At 34.8% G+C, this 20,888-nt stretch overlaps 1 protein-coding gene across 2 annotated transcripts; it reads right to left on the bottom strand.

The window, feature by feature from the left end:
• Positions 3,878-10,631, bottom strand: LOC109234251. 2 transcript variants are annotated; one of them, XM_019400154.1, is made up of 15 exons: positions 10,335-10,631; positions 9,309-9,436; positions 9,064-9,135; positions 8,877-8,990; positions 8,622-8,690; positions 8,490-8,546; positions 7,888-7,941; positions 7,748-7,810; positions 7,562-7,624; positions 7,102-7,266; positions 6,832-6,987; positions 5,447-5,527; positions 5,255-5,316; positions 4,997-5,117; positions 3,878-4,269 (listed from the first exon to the last, which is right to left on the bottom strand). In XM_019400154.1, the coding sequence occupies exons 1-14, from the start codon at positions 10,528-10,530 to the stop codon at positions 5,033-5,035; spliced, it is 1,365 nt and encodes a 454-aa protein (XP_019255699.1). In that variant the 5' UTR covers positions 10,531-10,631; the 3' UTR covers positions 3,878-4,269; positions 4,997-5,032. The 2 variants fall into 2 exon arrangements, with proteins under 2 accessions (XP_019255699.1, XP_019255700.1); XM_019400155.1 differs by having other exon boundaries at positions 3,878-4,231.

The following is a 20,888-nucleotide window of genomic DNA, read 5'->3' as shown; positions in this document are numbered from 1 at the left end:
GTATTTGAGAGTTAATGCACGAAGGGTGATGTCGTGCCGTATTTGAGTGTTAATGCACAAAGAGTGATGCCGTGCCATATTTGAGAGTTAATGCACGAAGGTTGATGCCCCGCCGTATCTATTGATTCATGACGAAATTGAGAGTAAAAGCACGAAAGGTGATGTCGTGCCGTTATTACTGTTTCACTGAGCACCTGCAACAGTTATGACAGCAGAAATTCTATGTCTCAAACATCCCGAACCCCATCCGAAACTCACCCGAGCCCTCGGGACTCCAAACCAACCTAAAAATATTATACGGACTTGCTCGCGTGATCAAATCGCCAAAATGACATCTTGAACTACGTGTTTAGCATCAAAGTCAAAGAAAAATCTCAATAACTCTTAAATTTCAAATTTCACAATCGAGGGTCCGATTCACATCATATGAATTCCGTTTTTTACCAAATTTTACAGGCACAATCTTAAATACCATATAAGACCTGTACCAGGCTCCATAACCAAAATACGGACCCGATACCATCAGGTTCAAACACATTTAAATTTCCAAAAACTCTTATAATTTCATTTAAACAATTTTCTTCAAAAATTCATTTCTCGGGCTTGGGACCTCGGAATTCAATTCCTGGCATACGCCCAAGTCCCATATTTTTCTATGGACCCTCCGAGACCGTGAAATCACGGATCCGGGTTGACCGAAGTCAACTTAAATTGAATTTTAACGGCAAAATTAGTATTTTTATCAAATTTTCACCTAAAAGCATTCCGGATATACGTCCGGATCGTGCACATAAATCGAGGTAAGATAAAAGGAGGTTTTTAAGACCTCAAAACACAGAAATGACTTGTAAATCAAGTGATGACCTTTTGGGTCATTACAATTTGTAATTCCTATTCCTTATTAATATCGAATTTCTTATTGAATTAGGAAAAGTGGAAAACCATGCATAATTCCTACAACTAGTCCTTATTAATATTCTGGCTTCTTATCCCATTAGGAAATGATCGGTGACGTGCATTTCATATGTATTGACTTCTTGTTTAATTAAACTAAAGGATGTATTAGCAAGTGCAAATTAGTTAAATTGTAATTCTATATTAAATAAATTAAAATAATTATTTAAAAAATTAAAACAAGGAAGATATATAGTAATGTTGTAAAGTGTAAATTGTAAGGAACTTTAGCTGGGAAGAGGTCTCTGAAACCGTTAACAAATGCTAAACTTTAACTATTTATTTTTATTTTAACGGACTAAACAAACTCTAAAATATTTAATGTTCGAAATATTTAGAAGGGAGAGCACTAGCTTACAACATTCTAATCTTTCATGATCTAATGAGACATTATAACAGGAGGACTTCACCAAGGTGTTTGATGAAGATTGGCTTGAGGAAAACATATGATATGGTTAGCTAGGACTTCACTGAGGAAGCTCTGATTGGGTATGGTTATCCTATTTCATTTATCTAGTTGATCATGGTGTGTATCACATCAACAAAATTCTCAGTGAAAGTAAATTGACAGGGGTATGGATATTTTGAAGGAAAAAGAGGTTGAGACAGGGGGACCCAATCTCACCACTGTTCTTTGTACTTGTTATGAAATATCTCACTAGAACTTTGAAAAGGATGAGTGAGCTCCCAGATTTCAAATTTCATCTAATGTGCAAGCATTTAAAGCTGACACATTTAATATTTGCAGATGATCATTTGCAAAGGAGATATACAATCAATTCGAAGGGTGGCTTTGCTCCACTTCAGTAGTGTGACAGGTTTAGAGGCAAATGCAAACAAAACAAACATCTTCCTGGCAAGAATAGGAGATGATAGGAAAGAGGAGATATTGACATACACAGGATTCTCAATAGGAACTCTACCTATTAGATATCTTGGTTTGCCTTTGTCATCTAAAAAATGGAGTAAGATGGACTGTCACCAGTTGGTGGAGAAGACAACTAATAGAATTATATTGCTTACTCGAAGCAATTGTCCTATGCAGGTAGATTACATATTATCAATGCAGTTTATTCTCAATCTACAATTTCTGGGGAGCTATCTTTATATTACCTCAAAGTGTGCTAAAGGAAGTGGATAGAAAATGTAGGGACTATCTATGGGGTAGCTCATAAGAGGGTGCCTCTGATAGCATGGGACAAAGTATGTGTTCCAAAGCGATTTGGAGGGATGAATTTTAAGAGCCGTAGGAAGTGGAATATGGCATCAGTGGGGAAATTGTTTTGGCAACTAGCAATGAAACAGGATATACTTTGGGTGAGATGGGTGCATGGGTTATATATGAAGAATGATGTGAGTATATGGGAGTCACAAACTACCTCTTGACTGCAGTTGGTACCGGAAGAAGCTCAACTCACTCAAGTTGGGAATGAAGGATTGGTATCATGATGAAAGGTACATGTTGACAGTAAATGGGAACTATTCTGTAACTACGAGCTACAATGCTTTACTAGAAGACATGGTGAAGCTGCCAGAAGCTGATTTAATATGGAATAGGCTCTTGCAACCAAAGCATAGATTCATAATATAGCTAGCAAATTAGGATAGGCTGCTGACCAAGGAAAGGCTCAAGAGATTACAAGTACCAGTAAGTAATGATGCATGCTGCTTATGTGGGGATGGGCTGTCTGAAACCCAAAAACATATATTTGCTGAGTGTACTGGCTTACTGAATTAAGGGAAAAGTTGTCCATATGGCTTGGAATACAATTGCAGAGATATGGGGAATAAGATGGATCAAGAGGAAGCATTGGAGGCAAACAACAAAGGAGGTGATCTTGGCAATCTGGGGAGCGATGATATACCATGTATGGCGGGCCAGGAATTGGAAGTTGTTTCGAAATATAAATGTAAATAGTAGTTTTATTAAAGAGCAGATACAAAAGGAAACTAGGCGTAGACTAGATATGATACAAGATACAAAGAGAGGGCGAGGTTGCAAAATGTTAATACTCCTTCCGTTTCATATTGTTTGAGGTAGTTTGACTCGGCACGGAGTTTAAGAAAAAAGAAGAAGACTTTTGAAAGTTGTGGTATTAAAAGCTTAAGGGGTAAAAGGTTTGTGGGGTCATGCCATTTGTGTGGCTATAAAAGCTTCTCATTAAGGGCAAAAAGGATAAAATGAAGAGTTTAAAGTTGAATTATTTCCAAATTTAGAAATGTGTCATTTATTTTGGAACAGACTAAAAAGGAAAGTACCTCATTTAATATGAAACGGAGGGAGTACAAAGATTATGTAATTAGCTTTTTTCCAGTTGAGGCCTAGAAGTGTCAAGCACCCTTCCTAGAAGGTGGTTTTGAACTTTAGGTGCTCTTTAGGTGTATCAATTTGGCTGTTATGGTAATATTTCACATTTATTACTAAATAATAATAATAATAATAATAATAGTGATATTTACAAAAAAGCATAAGTAGAGTAATAAATCAAATTAAAATAACAATTTCAATGTGATGATTTTTCAAAACTGCGAACAAAGTTAAACTAACAAAAGAAATCAAACAAAATTAATAACTCTTTTTTCTTTTTGCAAAAATAAAGAAAATTCTTCTAGCGAACAATTCATGTTATTTTTGCTTTCGCAAAGAGATATTAGCCGAATGGTTTATGTCCTAGTTATCCAAATATACCTAAATTACCACTTCCCGAAGGATTATATATTAAATCTTACCACAAAAAGAATATCTAAGTAAGATATGATAAGAAAATCATCTCTTCTGTTATTATTATTACTTTTAAATTGATCCATCGTTTTTTGACTTTTTAATTTATTTATTCTCATTTTAAAATAACTTTTAACTTCTGTCCTCAAAATAAATTTTCAAAATGATAGGTCGAGTAGAAGCATATTTCCAAAGATAAATGGATCACAAAAAATGTTAAATTTCCAATCTCCTTCACAGGATTCAGAAGGGACAGAACATAATGTACCCAATGTATTGCAGTGTCAATCAGAATACTGTGATCACAATATTCGTTTTCCTGGCATAGGGAATAAATACAATCTCATTACAGAACAGAAAGGGAAAGGGAGATGTTTCATCAGAGTAAGCCTAATCCTTCAGATCACATGGATTTGGATTTCTACATCTTCAAACTGCAGACTATTATTGGTGTGTAAGACTTTAACATTTGCTAAGCCCCTACCTTTCTAATTCGTTATCCAAAAATCTTGGAATATTGTGTTTAGCATCTCAAAGTCCAGGATATCCGACCCCCTAGATATTGATGTGTGTGAGAGACTGAAACATGCAATCTGTACAATAAACATGAATGAAAAGAATTACAGACAAAACTATTTTCATCAAGATCTACAAGTAGAATATTAAAGCATAATCAGTTGTTCTAGCATTTCCATGGCGAAGACATCATGGTGTGCCTCAAGGTACAGTCTGATAGAGTCATGCTTAATGTTTCACTGTTCTAAATACCCCCATCTATCTGCCTGCCCGCACCATCTGTGTATACTGTTCAATGCAGGAGGATCATAACTAAAACAACAACAATAAACCTAGTATAATCCCACAAGTGGGGTCCGGGGATGGTAGTGTGTACGCAGACCTTACCTCTATAGACCCTCGGCTCAAGGAAAGATGAAAATAAAGCATTAACAACAAGATAACAAGAAAACAAAGCGAAAGGGACAACACGTAGTACTAGAAATCTAACAATAATGTAGCACCAGACAAACACTAATACTACTGATATGTAAAAGAAACACTCTCGATTACCTACTGGCCTTCTACCTTAATTCTCGACTACCAGGATGATCATAACTGAGACCAGAAAAAACATACTAATCTGCTCAACATATGCATAAACACGCCTAACGCTAAATATTCCACCATGTCTTCATTGTTTTTGTTCCCTTAATGTTGGTTTTGTGGAGGCATTATTCTTCTATTGGCTTGCTGATTGGGAGTAGGCTAGGCCCTAAAAATTCATTTAGCAACATTATACAAAAGCAAACAGCAAAGCTTTACCTTCAACTCAATTGGAATACATAGAGTTGTAGAACTTCATTTGTCAGGATGTGCTCTTTTAGCCCTACGACGTGTGTGGCTTTTATGATGGTGTCTATGAGAATGCTTCTTTGGCTTCTTACTGCAGAAATGCATAGGACAATCACCAAAAGTTCAATCACAGCAAAGTATCAACTAATTGGAAAAAATGTTAAAAGCTACTTTAAATTAAAATATAGGTTTTCATGGTTAGCCAAAGTCAAAGTCATGAAAACTAACCCCATAAAATCTGACGCCAAATTTAGAAGAAAGATCACGGGTAAGGCCAGCAAAGCTGCGGCCTGGAATAAATAGAAAAATGAAAATAAAAATTAAAATGTTAAGCCAAAACATCAAAAGAACAAAACATAATCCATCCTCACTCAATATATTCTGTTGAAAGCGAAATTATTAACATATAGCATTGCATACCAGATACCAAGCCAACTCCTTTGTAGCATATGGCTTGGTGATGTCGTGATTCTTCAACAAGTGATGTATGTTTTCTTGAGCCTTCATAACCAAAAGCAATAATTATTCATGTAAGCCAATCGCAATCATCCTTTTAAGTCTAAAAATAACTATTTTCCAGCATCTCCAAAAAAACACAATCAACAAAAAATAAATGAAATACTGAAGGTGGATTTTACCAACACATTATGGAAAAAAGTTATTATTTGAATTGAAAAAAACAAAAAGCATGCCCTTGAATGTTCCTTTCCTTAATTAAAACTTGGTAGCCAGCTTAAATAAATATTAGCCAAGCTCCCATCATTCCCTTTCTTTCCATTTCCATTCTACTAATATTTGTTCGCCGACCACAATTTTGTTTGGGACTGAGGCATAGTTGTTAATTATTCTATTAATTTTTGTTGACCAATTAAGTTCACATGTGACGAACACTGGTGTCAGAGACTCATATGAAGAAAAAGCAGATAAACACAAGAAGTAACCTTACATCTAAAGCCCGAATTGGTGGAAAAAGAAAACAAGGTGTTTAGCTGATTGCATATTCATCAGAATACTAGTTATGATTCTGGTATCTTCCAGGCACGGCCCAATGCAAAAGTCCTTCATTATAACCAACTTATCTCTATGAGACATTATTGTCAAAGCTTTATGGGGAAGATCAGAGGTCTCTTCACCCCACCCCACATGACCTAGTTTTTTTGACAAATAGAACCGCAGCATGAAGTTAGAGAACACGGGTGGATGTGTGTGGGTATATGATATGGATATGTATATGTCCTTACCAACAAATGTGATGTCTACTAAGCAAGAATATACCAGTTTCTCTAACTGAGACCAAAATTAGAAATCATGTTAAACAAGAAAATGATGCCTCTAATATAGGTTCCATATTGAACTATACAACATAAAAGGTTCAGCATTCTTGCCAAACTAGGTTTGACTTATAACGACTGACTCAGATTACGACAAACATTGGTTTTCATGCTAATATATTTTCTGTTACAACCATTATTCTGCAAATTATTTCACTATGTTTGACCCAATTCCCAACATTTTTATTCTCTCCCTCCTTCCATCTTGACAATTAATTTGTCCGACAACTTCATCCTCTCACCTTCCTCCAGACAACATGAACTCCACAAGGAAACATCATGTTTTTCCTGTTCACAGTGTTGAGGTAATAATTACTGTAAGTTTGCATTAGTAATTCACTAATCAGAAGTTCGAGCAGGAACCATTCTAGATCTTAAGTGATTAGGAAAGCAAATCAAGGGTGGCACATCACAGCAAAGCAGCACCAACAGGATACTGAGGTAGGGACAACGGAGGAGAGAGAGACATCATGCCTGGCGGTGATATAAACTGACGGTTTTCTTGACCTTCCTATAATGGCGATGCACTTTCTTCCCATATGGTTGCAAGACAATCCTTGTGTTTTCAATATGAGGTTTCATCACCAGTGAAACTTGGTCAACATAAGGGCCTGTGAACTTCCTAGCTTCCTGCCAAATTAGTAGGTTGATATGAATAAATCAGGCAGAACATAATCCTTTTTTTTTGACAAGGAGGCAGACCATAATCATTGAAGTAAGATGGTAAAGACAAAACAAATATACCTCAACATAGGGCTGGATGACTTCCTGTGCTTTCACAATATGAGGTTCCATAAACATCTTGGATGTATGATAAAGGTCAATTGTCTTAGTCTTAAGCTTCTGTAGATGAGGTCCGGCATCACGAGCAAATTCCACTGAACGCTCTTTCATAGCTGGGATCCATTTCTTCAAATGAAACAACAGAGTATCAGGGAATAGAGAAGAAAAGCATAGTATACATGTTATTTCAATATTGGAAACAAACAACCAACAATACAGATTATCATCTCCCAAACCTATGTGAATATGTCATTAAGTATAGAGGATAGATGCAAAGAGCTAAGCAAATAGAGGCAAGACATTAAGAAGGCAGAGTCAAGGCGAATGCAGCCACAAAATAGATAACGGAACTAACTAGATGGACTATCAAAGCAGAAATGCTTCCTTTGGTGAAAAAGAGGAACTCAAAGGGAACACTCACTGTTCTAAATGAGTGAATATGAGGCTCCACCAACTTTACCACTTCAGATTTGGTTTCCAGGGCCTGAAGAAATCATTGTTAAAAAGATTGACATCTATAATGCGGAAGAAGTTATATATCAAGAATACATAAAGAACAACAAGTAATTGACCTAAATGGACTAATTAATTAGAAGCAGAACAAGACCTTTTCTATGGTCCGATCCAAAGCTGGTCTTCCTTGCTCATTCCAGTAAGTCGTAACAATTGACTGCACAATCAGGATAAGTCAAGGAAAAAGGATAAAAAGAGAGACTCCCTTATGCTATGCAAAAAATAATTAATCACCTGAAAGTGTACAAGATGAACAGCAAGCCAAGGTGGAAGCCATCCTTCTTTAACCTGGTCGCACAACAATAGTACACCAAATCAAATTCCAAATAGTAGAGGATATGTGATACAGTGAATAATTCATGGTTTTTCCACTGTGTCATCACACTGTAGTTTTATTAAGTTCCCATCAACTTTTGCTTGTTGTAAAATATCAAATCCCATCCTAATTGACCCAATAGGAAATAGTATCACCAGAAAAGAAAAGGAAAAAAGAAAAAGAAAGAGGAATACAGAGAAGGAAAAGAAGTAAGAGTAAAGAAGCGGAAAGAACTAAAATATGATACTCAAGGTAGATTTTGATAATTAATGTCGTCACCCAAATTTTAAGTGGAAGGTTGTACCGACCAGGGAATTAGAAACTTCCGAAAGAAAATGGAACAAGAAAAGAGAGAATAAGAACATCATTGCAGAAGAAAGACATCATTAGGGATCAATATCCCTAGATATAAGTTTCACTTCAAGATAAGAAATCGATGAAGATATTAATAACAATAACAGCCAAATACAAGTACAAGTCAAAAAAAAGAAACGGATAATTTCCAAAGTACTGGTTCTACCTCCTCAAGCTTCTTCGAAACAGAAGAAGCCTCCAATTTGGCCTTCATCATTTCTTCCTGAAGTCACCTTAGTATTAGTACCCCTCAGCTAATAAATATTTCGTATACTCTAAGAAAGTAAGTAATCAGAACCTCTGCCACTTGAAGAGCACGTTTGGTTTTACGGATTCTAGCATTCTGCTCCTCATTTATCCTTCGTAGCTAAAACCAGATATGAACAAAATAAAAAGTGATATCAATTCCTCGGGAAGTGACTGCATAAAAGGATGATATTTTTTAAAAGCTCTCCAAAAACTACTTAATCAACATGAGCATCAACCGAACAAAGAAACTAGAATGATGAAATCCCCTTGATCCTTAATATGCATTCAAGAAAACAGTACATACCCTTTCAAGTTTAAGATTCAGTTCCTGTATTTTCTCCTCTGCTACATTTGTACTGGTCTCCAGAGTATCTTTCTTCTTGTTTTGTGCTTCTATATCCCTTCTAAGAACATCTATCTGCAACATCAGCAGAATATTAAGGAATGCAGCACAATATTAGTACAAAGAAACCAGCCTAACCATAACTAACCTGGCGCTCAAGTTCAGTGGCACGCACATTAGCCTTAGCAACCAGCTCGTTTGCATTCAAAGATCCTTTTTCCTAGCAAAGATGTGTATATATCAAGTTAGTGAGGACGCTGCACATCATTATTTGAATTGCAAAATCAAATCTAGAGCACAGAAAAATTCCTGCTAGTTATCACTGTCTGAATTCTTTATCCTAGTCAGATACTAAAACTGACCACTCTCATTTCAAAAGTTCTGCCGCCAAACCTGAAGTAACTGAAGTTCACTTTGCAAAGAAGCCAATTTGGCTAATTTCAAGTCGATTGTCTTCTCCAGCTCCTTGATTCTCTCATCCTTCCTTCTCAGTTCACGACTGCTCTCGTCAATGCGGGACTCTTTCATCAAAGAAAAGGAAAGAAAATTGAGCTGTTAATTATAAGGAAACTATCTGATAAGGGGAAAAAACAGTGAAGAAGAAGGAATTTTACTTTTCCACATTACCCAGAATACTCGGTGTTACACCTACATTAGGTCAATATTTGCCAGGAGTTTTTTGGTTTGTTTAAAGATTTCATTGAAGGAACAAGTATGAGATTTAAAGAACCTCTACTTTCAGAGAACTCCTAATTTGCTTCGACAAGAGTATTGAAATGAAATGGTCAATGATTTAGAGGATTCATATAGCAAATCCCAACTAGTTTGGAATTGAGGTATAGTTGATTGATTGAAATAACTCAATAACCTTCCAACTAGCAAAACAGCTATCTACAAAAGACAGACCGTTAACTTAGTGTCAAAAAGAGGTAAACCAAAAGTCTAAACCACATTTCTACTCAGGGAAATGTTCCAAACAGTGACAAATAATTCTTCACTTCTTCAGTCTTTCAAAGAGAAAATGAAATGCTAAGATCATAATACTTAATTTCCTAATTTCCTCTCTTAACCTTTAATCAAAAACTCAAGAATTTCACTCAAATTTAATCCATAGAAAGGGCGGAGCTATAGGGAGGCAAGGAGGTTCAATTGAATCCCATTCGCTGAAAATTTGTACTGTCCAAATAGGGAAAAATCATGTTTTCGGTCATATAAACTGTTGAATTCGTTAACATAGGAGAAATATGCTACATTTATAAGTAAATTGATAATCAAACTTCCATAAGTTCAATTTTCAAGAATTCAACTTGATAGAACCAATTTCTGACAGACGAGCAGTAAAATAAAAAGGAACACAGTTCAATTGTTGAGTAAATGAAATATAACAGCATATATACACAAATTTAGTATAGAAAAAACCTAAAAGGGAAATCTTGGAGTTGAGTTGGTCAAGTTGGAGTCTGATAGATGAATCTGAATCTGAAGCTTTTGTAATAACGAAGTCGCTTTCTTCAACAATAATGGGTTCTGGATCAGCAGCAACTCCATTTGATGAAATTGTTAAGAAAATTTGGAGAAATAGGAAGGAGAAAAATAGCAGTTTCACGAACGCCATTTTTAGCGAAGTGAGACTTCTCTCTGACTTTTTTTTTGAGAGAAAATGCTGAGACAGTTTCTGTACTCTTGGGTTTTTGATCTTCACGTTGGACTCGCCGAAGTTTACTATTTTACCCTGCCTTCAACTTTTGCCACCTAAAATAATTTCAGAAATTTTGATTTAGGGGAAATTGCACTATTAGCCTTCAAATACTGAAATTGTCAATTTTGGTCCTCATGATATTCAGTTAAGCACATTTAACCTTTAATTAATTTTTTTTTGGTAACTAAAACTTTTATTACCAAGTAATATTTACACTGATTTGGTATAGCTTGTTCTGGACATACGCCCCAGACTAAGCTACTTCTTCCTTTCCTCTAATCTCCCTGTATCTCTATCTATACATTTCACTAAACAGTAGGATAAGAATTCAATTCAATCAGTTTCCTTTTCAAACATTTCTTTACATTTCCTCTACAGTGTATATCTTGTGCTAAAGTTCTAGTAATTATTTCCGGAGTCCTCTGTATTTCCTGAAAGACTCTAGCATTCCTTTCTTGCCAAATATAGTATATGCTGCCAACCAGCATCATCCTATAGATTTCAGCAGCTGCACTCCTGCCACGACAGTGTTGTTCAGTCCATTGCAGCTCATGTTCCCAATCCATAACTGGTCTAACAATCTTCAACCATAGTAACATAGTAGCCCATATTATCTTTGAGCATGGGCATACAAAGAATAAGTGATTCACGGTCTCTGCTTCTGCATTGCATAATAGACATGAGTCATCTTCTACACATCCCCACCTTTTCAATCTGTCTCTTGTTTGGAGTCTTCTGTGTGCAGCCAAATATCCCATGAATATCCATTTTGGTAATCCAGTATTGTTCCAGATGATCCTTCTCCATGAAACTTTACTGAATTCTCCTCTGTTCTTCAAGTACACATCTTTAATACTGAAAGTCTTCATTCTAAGCACATCATCCTCTGTGTAACCAACTTCTGCAAAATACTTCTTGGCTTTAAAGATTTTTTGAATCACCTAAGATGCCTGCTTTGGTTCAGTCCCTCTGCCATTATTGTACTTTTTATAGTATACATGAACCCATTGCACCCATAATTTATCTTCTTTTTGCACAAGTTCCATAGTAGCTTGCACATTGCAGCTTTGTTCCATGTGCCTATATCCAGCAAATTCAAACCTCCTGCTACCCTTGGACAACACAATCTATCCAAGCTATAAGTGTCTTCCTTGTACTCTCAACATTTCCTGTCCATAAGAACTTTCTACAGATACTTTCAACCAATAGAATGAGCTTCTTAGGCAATAGGAAGATTTGAGACCAAACACTTGGATGGAGAATAAGATGCTTTTGATAAGTTGGACTCTTCCTGCATAGGTTAGGAACTTAGTAGTCCAGGACTGAATTCTCCCTACCATCTTCTCAAGTAATGGCTGATATTGTAGCAATGTCATTCTTTTAGTACTCAAAGGTACCCCCAGGTATCTTACTGGGAGGATCCCTTTTGAGAAACCCAGCATTGTTAATATCTCTTGTTGAATGTCATCTCTAACTCCTCCAAAGTAGATTGAACTTTTCCCTGTGTTAGCAACTAGACCTGAGGCTTGTGAGAACTCTTGAAAATATTGGTACAGCATCTTCACAGATACATAATCACCTCGGTAGAATAGTAGAAGATCATCAACAAAACTAAGTTGTACTATGTTCAACTTAGCACATTTTGGGTGGAAGTTAAAATCTGGACTCCTCTTTAAAGTTTTCAACAATCTTGTAAGGTATTCCATAGCCAAGACATCGAGTTTTGATAACCTTTAATTAATTAAAATATGGAGTTTTGATCTCTCTATTTCTGAATCTTTCACAAAATTCACTAAATTATATACCATTGCATCATTTGATGACACATGTGTCATGTTAAGTTTGTATTATTACTGAGGATATAGTTCTAATAATGGAACTAAAACACACATTTTGGTGATTGAAGGCCAAATATGCTTAGCCATATATTACAAGGATTAAAATTAAGATTTACCAATAATTGAAGGATTATTATTGCTATTTTACCTTTGTCTGGTCTTGAATGATTTTATTACATACTAGTTTTATTTGTTTCTTTGGGGAAAATTAAGATTTACTTGTTTTTTTCTTTATTTGAAAAGTAGTTCTTTACATATATACACGGTGGTGTTAATGCCTTTATTTATGTCGTTGACGTTATTACTCCTGCGTATATTAATCCTAAAATTTTTGCATGTACGTGTATATATTCATATTGGACAACAGTGTTATTCAACCCTTACGCGTACCGCAACGACTAAAGTGTGTGAACAAATATATTTTTATTGAAGAAATACATAAGTTTCCACCTGAACTATGGACCAAATCCCTATTATATACTTTCTGACGATGAAAATCATGATACACACTCAACCTTTCAGAAGTGTATCTAATATACACTACTTTTGACCAAGTATGTTGCACGCAAAAGGAGCGCGTGAGGAGTGAAAAAATGAGAATCTACAGGTTTATTTAAATGGTGCAGATTTGAATAAATTGATCCAATAGTCTAAATAATTTTTTTCTTCTTTTTATCCTTCTCTATCTTTACCATTAAACAAAAATACAAAAAAAAAAAGACAAAAAAGCGTACCTGCTAATACCTTCGGTCCCAACCCCTCTTCTAGCAAACTAGAACAATTGGAAGGCTTTAGCAAGATATTGACTCATATGCTTGGTCTTTCACATTTTCACCCGTGCTTGCAACGTCATGGATTTTCAGTGAAACCCTATTCTATTTCGTCTTTTGTTGGTCAGAAATGGAGTTGAAACTTCAGCCGGTAAAAAGTTTGGGTTATATGTAAGCTATTGAATATTTTATCCGATTTACATGAAAAATTGGAGTGTAATGGCAGAGGAGGTTATATACCCTTTATCTATCTGATAATAACAAACATTCTATAGTATATTTAACAGTGTGCAAATAGGGTAAAAATGAACTCTTTGGCTTATATACAAGCTACTGAATCACTGAATCCCCCTTTATCTGCTAATAACAAAATATTCTACCTATAACCTGACAATGTACAAACAGGGTAAAAATGACATTCTTGGCTGATATACAAGCTACTGAATTATTGAATTCCCCTTTATCTACTAATAACAAATCATTCTATCTATTACCTGACAATGTTCAAGGAGGGTTAAAATAATATTTTTGGCTTATATACTAGCTAATAAATCATTGAATCCCCCTTTATCTGCTAATAATAAAATATTATACTTATTACATGACAATGTGCAAATAGGGTAAAACTGATATTTTTGGCTTATATACAAGCTACTGAAACATTGAATCCCCCTTTATCTGCTAATAACAAATCATTCTACCTATTACCTAGCAATGTGAAAATAGGGCAAAAATAACATTTTTGGCTTATATACAAGCTACTGAATCATTGAATCCCCTATATCTGCTAATTACAAAATATTTTACCTATTACCTGATAATGTGCACATAGGTAAAAATGAATTTTGGCTTATAGACAGGCTACTGAATCATTGAATCCCCTTTAACTGCTAATAATAAAATATTTTATATCGGACCTGACGATACTACCTAATGTTGAGTACCCGTAAAATGAATATAAATTGAAGTGTAATTCTATATTGTGTCTGCTAATATCAACTAATTTTCCTCCCAGTAGCAGAATATATTCTGAACCTCTTCAATGAATGTGTGATATACTATGTTGTCATTCAGGGGTTGAGCTTCCTCTTCTTGCTGACCTACAATTGTGTAGGTGACGATGGGGATCATGGGATTTGTTGGTGGAGGCATGTCATTAAGAAAACCATATCTAGCTCCTATCTAAACCAGGGTCCGTCGACTCCATCAATTACTGCACCTTGTGCTGCCCCATTTCCATTAATCTCCGTTGGTGCATATTTCATGCCCATTGGATCTACTCCAGTCTCAGCGAACTCTTCAAGGTTTGTGACATCCTCATGCATCCCTACAGCTATGTCATTAAGGAAATCCTCCTCCTCAACCTCAACATCGTGGAGGATGTCGTCATCAAACTCAGCACCATGGACTGCATCAGCAGCAGGAACTCCATTCCCATTTCCATTTCATCTATTGACGTCACCATCACCAACATCATTGTAGTGTTCGAACATAGCGTCCGGGTCAACATTAGTCACGATCATGATATTGTATTCACGTAGTTGGACTGAGTTGACGAAAGGTGTCACATCAATGTATCCTACTTTTACTTGTCCATGGATATCAATATAATGCAATGTTGCTACTTTGTACTCAACCACTGTAAGGATGCATGAACAGATAGAGTTTGTCAACCTACTCAATGCCTTTGTAAAGGATTACATTCTTAGTTATCATACTTCCAGTTATGCAATTTCTGAAATTTACTCGATGCCTTTAAGATATTTTTAACATACTTCCAATTATGTAATTTCTGAAATTTACTCAACACCTTTGAGAAATTTTAATCATACTTCCAGTTATGTAATTTCTGAGATTTACTCAACGCCTTTGAGAAAATTTTATTTCCGAAATTTACTCAATGCCTTTGAAAATCATCTTACACACTCAATCTTTCAGAAGTGTATCTAATACACACTACTTTTGACCAAGTAAGTTGCAAGCAAAAGGAGCGCGTGAAGAGTGAAAAAAAATGAGAATCTACAGTTTTATTTGAATGATGTAAATTTGAATAAATTGATCCAATGGTATAAATACATTTTTTTTGTTTTTATCCTTTTCTATCTTTACCATTACACAAAAATATAAAAAGAAAAAGACAAAAAAGCTTACTCGCTAATACCTTCGTCCCCAACCCCTCTTCCGGCAAACTTGACCAATTGGAAGACTTTAGCAAGATATTGACTCTTATGATTGGTCTTTCACATTTCCACCCGTGCTTTCAAAGCTTTGAATTTTCGGTAAAACCCTCTTCTATTTCGTCTTTTGTTGGTTGGAAATGGAGTTGAAACTTAAGCCGGTAAAAAGTTTGAATTATAAGTAAGCTATTGAATATTTTATCCAATTTACATAAAAAATTGGAGTGTAATGGTATAGTAGGTTCTATCCCCTTTATCTATCTGTTAATTGTCTAACAAGGTGCAAATAGGGTAAAAATGAACTCTTTGGCCTATATACAAGCTACTGAATTATTGAATCCCCCTTTATCTGCTAATAACAAAACATTCTACCTATTAACTAATAATGTGCAAATAGGATAAAAATTACATTTTTAGCTTATATACAAGCTACTGAATCATTGAATTTCCCTTTATCTGCAAACAACAAAACATTCTACCTATTACCTGAAAATGTGCAAATATGGTAAACGTGACATTTTTGGTTTACATACAAGCTATTGAATCATTGAATCCCCCTTTATCTGCTAATAATAAAATATTCTACCTATTATCTGACAATGTGCAAATAGGGTAAAAACGATATTTTTGGCTTATATACAAGCGACTGGATCATTGAATTCCCCTTTATCTGCTAATAACAAATCATTCTACCTATTACCTGACAATGTGCAAATAGAGTAAAAATGACATTTTTGGCTTACATGCAAGCTACTGAATCATTGAATCCCCCTTTATCTGCTTATAACAAAATATTTACCTTTTACCTGACAATGTGCACATAGGTAAAAATGAATTTTGGCTTATAGATAAGCTACTGAATTATTAAATCCCCGCTTTATATGCTTATAACAAGCAATTCTATATAAGATCTGACTATGTTACCTAATGTAGAGTATTCGTAAAATGAATATAAATTGGAATGTCATTCTATATTGGTATCTGCTAATATTAACTAATTTTTCTCCCAGTAGCAGAATATGTTTTGAACCTCTTCAACGAATGTCTGATATACTATGTTGTCATTCAGGGGTTGAGCTTCCTTTTCTTGCTGACCTACAATTGTGTAGGTGACGATGGGGATCATGGGATTTGCTGGTGAAGGCATGTCATTAAGAAAACCATATCTAGCTCCTATCTAAACCAGGGGTCCGTCGACTCCATCAATTACTGCACCTTGTGCTGCCCCATTTCCATTAATCTCCGTTGGTGCATATTTCATGCCCATTGGATCTACTCCAATCTCAACTAATTATTCAAGGTTTGCGACATCCTCATGCATCCCTACAGCTATGTCGCTAAGGGCATCCTCCTCCTCAACCTCACCATTGTGGAGGATTCCTTCATCAACCTCAACACCATGGACTGCATCAGCAGCAGGAACTCCATTCCCATGTCCATTCCATCGATTGATGTCACCATCAGCAACATCAGTGTAGTGTTCGAACACATTGTTCGGGTCAGCACTAGTCATGATCATGATGACGTAGCCACGTAGTTGGACTGAATTGACGAAAGGTGTCACATCAATGTATCATGCTTCTACTTGTCCATGGATATCAAGATAATGCAATGTTGCTGCTTTGTACTCATTCACTGCAAGGATGCATGAACAGATAGAGTTTTTCAACCTACTCAATGCCTTTGTAAGGGATTACATTCTTAATTATCCTACTTTCAGTTATGCAATTTCTGAAATTTACTCGATGCCTTTGAGAAATTTTTATCATACTTCTAATTATGCAATTTCTGAAATTTACTCAATGCCTTTAAGAAATTTTTCTCATACTTCCAGTTATGCAATTTCTGAAATTTACTCAATGCCTTTGAGAAATTTTTATTTCCGAAATTTACTCAATGCCTTTGAAAATCATATTATACATTGAACCTTTCAGAAGTGTATCTAATACACACTACTTTTGACCAAGTAAGTTGCACGCAAAAGGAGCGCGTGAAGAGTGAAATGAATGAGAATCTACAGCTTTATTTGAAAGATGTAGATTTGAATAAATTGATCCAATGGTCAAAATATATTTTTTCCTTTTCTATCTTTACCATTACACAAAAATACAAAAAAAAAAAAGACAAAAAAGCTTACTTGCTAATACCTTCGCTCCAATCCCTCTTCCGACATACTAGACCAATTGAATGGCTTTAGTGAGATATTGACTCCTATGCTTGGTCTTTCACATTTCCACCCGTGCTTCCGACGCAATGGATTTTCAGTGAAACCATCTTCTATTTCATCTTTTGTTGGTCGGAAATAGAGTTCCCTTGAAACTTCAGCCGGTAAAGAGTTTGGGTATGTCGCCCAGAAAATTTTTGATGAATATTTTCTTGTGAGCTCTAACTTTCATGGTTGTAGAGCTTTAGAGGAGGAATCATTGTACATTTCTACCAAATCAGAAACAAGCTTAATCGAATCAATAACCAAAGAATTGAGACTAGTAGCTTCTTTAGCCCAAGCACCACCGATGTTAGGAGACCCATCACGAAGTACAAAATCAAATATACGTCCATTTTCAGCCATTATTCTGATATTCTCTTAATAGTAGCATGATATTTAGAGGTCCTAATTGAAGAAGAAAGAATGGTAGAGATGGCGAGGGGAGGGGACGTATGGAAGAAAAGAGACGGATAAGTTGGGTTAAATTAAATATAAGGGTTAAGTTTAAAAAAAGGTGGGTCGGGTTTAATAATTGTAAAAGGGCTAAAGTTAAACGCTTGCATTACACGGATAAACTTTTTACTTGTCCTCGTCAAAAAAGGTGTGTATTTGACACACTTTTGAAAGGTTGAGTGTGTAAGGTATTTTTGCCGTCAGAAAGTGTGTAACAAGAATTTGGTCCATAGCTCATGTAGCAACTTATGTATTTTACCTTTTTTTTAATTTCATGCTTAACACTTAAAAGTATGTTTGACATTTATTTCTTGTGACTAAGATTATCTTATCAGGCATCTAAATTTTGTTTTATGATAAGATTAATTAGGATCAGTTACGAAGCTGAACTCAAATTGCATAGAACATTCTTCTTAGGACTTGGGAAATTAATCAGGATTATGACAAGTTGGCTGTCATCTTGGTATAACACAGATCTGGCAAGGGAATAAAATCAAAAAATTTGAAAAGTGAGTGATAAGTTCTTAGTGGGCGTTTGGACATAAGAATTGTAAAATTCCAAAAAAGAGTGAAATTTTTTTTCAAGTGAAAATAGTATTTAAAAATTTGAGTTGTGTTTGGATATGAATATAATTTTAGGTTATTTTGAAGTTTTGTGCGTGATTTGAGTGAAAATTTTGAAAAACAGGTTTTTGGAGTTTTTTAAATTTTCGAAAATTTCCAATATGTATCTTCAAGTGCAAATTGAAAATTTTATAAACAGACGCTGATTTTGGAAAAAAGTAAAAAAAAAAAAAAATTAAAAAATGGGAATTTTTTTTTTATGTCCAAGCGTGCTCTTAGTACCTTTTTTGTTTTTCAAGAAAAAAAAAACAAGAAACAAATCTAATAACTTCACTGGAATAAAAGAGAGGGTGTGAAGCTTACTTCAGACTTATAAGCCATTGATATATATTTGGTTAAGTTTATTTGTAACAAATTACTAGAATACTAAGATTAATGACCATACTTATGGAGAGAAGCTTAATTAATATGGTTTAATTTTTTTTTATTTGTTCAAAGTTGGATGTTTAATTACTTATAAATTGGAATAAACGTAGATTAATTTGTATGTACAAAGCGACATAATCAATAAAAAAATTGCGGAACTTTGATTAATATTGATCATAATCAAGATGTTAGTTGCTTTTGATATTAGATCATTGGCGGTGACCAAGCTAAGTACCAGTGAAAATGGGAAAACCGTATAAATTAGGAATTGTAGAAAATAATACTACTATTTTTTTCAAGTACATTATTTATGAGTAGTAAATCTAAGCGTATGTATCTAATATAAGAATGTTTCAGATAAAATTATTAGGCCTATTGGATCGATGTTTCTATCAAATGTCAAGTGATTCTTAAAAATTGCTACCCGCTCAAGCTAAGAAATTTATAAGAGACAATATCAGATTATTTGTTTATATGTTGTGATTATCAAATCTTATGAATTGAGAATTTTTGGTAAAGAGCATCGTCCTTAAATGGATTCTACGGGGTGTGAATCTAGAGTAGTCGGGTCAAATAATATCGATTAGATGGTCTAAAAAAAGTTTAACAAAAGTCACGACTAGGTCACATTTTTCATTCTTTTAACTTTTGGTAAAAGTCATTTCTTTAAATAGGAGAGCCATTGAACATTTCTATGTAGATAGTAGTGTAGACTTTAAAATATACTTTTTACATAATGTTTATCATTTAATCATGATTACTTAATATGTATCCATGTATCAAATTATCACTTAACCTTGATAAATTAACATTTTCTTTACGCAAATAATAAGAGGTTTGGTGCTATATGTCTCGTTAGCTTGTCCCCCCACATATCTATTCAAATTCCTAAACTACCTATTACATAAACCTATAAAATTTTATGTTCTGTGTACTAACATTGTGATAATATGTAACTTTTCACAGCAAGCTTGATGTTAACACCCATAAAAACATAAAACTATATAAAAGCAACATACTTGTTCAGGTAGAGCTAGACCAAAAGGTCATGCTAGAGCCTAAACAAAACTTATTACATTGTTACACGCACAAACACACAACAAGATCACACCAACTGTTTCTTGATGCAGTATTTAGTACTCTGCATTCACAAAAAGTCAGCTTCTTATTTATAATATATATTTAGCCGTCCAAGCCAATCGTTGAAACTATGATTAAAGGCAAGGAGAGTAGCAATAGCATGCATATTTTTCCCAGTGATGATGTTTATGTCCGGATTGGTATTTCTTACAAATTCCATATTCAGCTCCAAACCAGTGTTTGCAGTGCTGGCTACATTTGTAAGAATAGTGGCAAGGTCCGTGCCACTTGTGATTTTTCTTCCAACAGTATTTTCCTTCTGCCATTTGCATTTCTGCACAAATATATAGGAAAATTTGAAATCAAGTTTAGTTAGTACTCTTTCGGTTCTATTTTATACGATACTATTTTCTTTAGTCTGTTTAAATTTATAAGCATGCTTAAAGATAGTTGTTGACTCACCAGTGGCAGCGACAAGGAGTAGACAGAAGATGAGGGCAACGAAGGCTGTGTATTTTGCCATATATTGAGTAGCTTGTTTTTTCTTTTGGATTTCTTGATGAGGCAACTAGCAATAGAAATGGTGATATTTATAGCATATGAAACTCAATATTGTCAACTTAATTCTTTTTTTTACCAGTTCAAATTAAAGATTAAGTAATTATCAAGTACATAAGCAAGTACCCAAAAAAAGTGCCTCGATGCTATTCTGTATATAATGAAACGGACCGTGAGAAAGCTAATTAGGAACTTGAATGGA

The sequence above is a fragment of the Nicotiana attenuata genome, chromosome 11 (assembly GCF_001879085.1).
Source record: "Nicotiana attenuata strain UT chromosome 11, NIATTr2, whole genome shotgun sequence".
NCBI lineage: Eukaryota > Viridiplantae > Streptophyta > Magnoliopsida > Solanales > Solanaceae > Nicotiana > Nicotiana attenuata.
Note: the sequence above shows the minus strand (reverse complement) of the source record. Positions and strands in the feature narration are given on the sequence as shown.